Source organism: Austrofundulus limnaeus, unplaced genomic scaffold, assembly GCF_001266775.1.
Source record: "Austrofundulus limnaeus strain Quisiro unplaced genomic scaffold, Austrofundulus_limnaeus-1.0 Scaffold665, whole genome shotgun sequence".
NCBI lineage: Eukaryota > Metazoa > Chordata > Actinopteri > Cyprinodontiformes > Rivulidae > Austrofundulus > Austrofundulus limnaeus.
The window spans coordinates 44777-46146 of NW_013953067.1; the positions used below are offsets into that span (position 1 = coordinate 44777).

General features: G+C 40.8%; 1 protein-coding gene across 6 annotated transcripts in view; it reads right to left on the reverse strand.

Annotated features, from left to right (window-relative positions):
• grip1 (glutamate receptor interacting protein 1) overlaps window positions 1-1370 on the reverse strand; it is a gene marked incomplete at its 3' end in the record, with an annotated part of 51972 nt that overhangs the window by 14824 nt on the left and 35778 nt on the right. For 5 of the 6 annotated variants that reach the window (XM_014027613.1, XM_014027610.1, XM_014027607.1 and 2 more), the window contains 1 exon segment: window positions 1089-1169. In XM_014027613.1, coding sequence (XP_013883067.1) covers window positions 1089-1169 — 81 coding nt within the window. 6 annotated transcript variants of the gene reach the window in all.

A 1370-nucleotide genomic window follows, 5' to 3' on the forward strand; every position in this document is an offset into this window, starting at 1 on the left:
AATGAGCAGAATGAGCTGAAGTTAGTCAAATGCTAAAGGGAAAATTAGCAAAACAGAAGCTAAAAAGAGCAAAATGAGCTAAAGTTAGTCAAATGCTAAAGTAAAAACTAGCAAAACAGATGCTAAAATGAGCAGAAGATGAGCTAAAGTTAGTCTAATGCTTAAGTAAAAGCAAGCTAAAAAGATGCTAAAATAAGCAGAACATGAGCCAAAGTCAGTCAAATACTAAAGTAAAAACTAGCAAAACAGATGCTAAAATGAGCAGAACATGTACTCAAGTTTAAATCAGCAAACAGGATCAGAATAGTAGCTAAAAGCCTAAAAAGTAGCTGAAAGTACYAAACCAGTGGCTAAAAGCAGAAAATAAAGTAGCAGAAGACACAAACAGAGCCAGTAGCTGAAGCCGTTTTCAAAGAGAACAAAGTTTTTGAAGGAAATGAAGCGATCTCCATGTTTTTGTACGGAGGTTTTATGTGAAACAAAGTTAAATATTTAAAAAGTATAAAAGTCACCAAAACCTAAAGTCACAGCACCCACCGGCTGAATGAGCCGAACATTTCGATGTTTGAACGACTAAAATAGAAAAAAGTCTGCAAAAATAATTAAAAAATATATGTATGGGAAAAACAATCAATCACAAAGTAAATGCTGAGTCAGCGTTTACACGTTACAAAACTAAAACTAAAAAAGCTAAAAAGTTTTAAAAGATTAAATCAAAACAAGAGTTTAACGTYGGTGGAAATGAGCTCCAGGTGAGACAGAAACACTGCAGACCCAGTCTGTCCACAGAGGGATTAAAGCTGTCCAACAGGATCTGACCGGTCCACTCCGTCACCTCTAACTCTACCTGAAAGACCTGAAACTTCTCCAGAACCGGTTCCTCTGGTTCTGATGTAAAACTGGACCCAGCTTCCAAGCAGAGACCAGGTGTAGGCCAGCAGCTCCAGGTGGAGGCAGGTAAAGTGCCACTGCAAGCATCTTTCTATTTTCAGCTTGCTCTTCGTCCTGGTCTTTGTTTKCTCTTCTTCTGGGGTAACGTGGAGGGGTTAAAGGTCAGGGTAAAGGTGGGAGTGGGGGGGTGGGTTTACCTGGTATACTCTGCCTCCTGATGGCCAGCGCTCTGTCTGGAGGTCGTGACCCTGCAGAGTGTTTTGTGTACGGCCCCTCATCTGAGAAAAAAAGAAACGTACCATCGTGTTACTAATTAATGCAACATGTAGAGATTTAGATGCTCTGTCAGCTTCTACCTTTACCTGGTTCTACCTGGTTCTACCTGGACTTTACCTGGTTCCACCTGGTTCTACCTGGAGTTTATATGGCTCTACCTGATTGTACCTGGACTTTACCTGGGTTTACCTGGTTCTACCTGG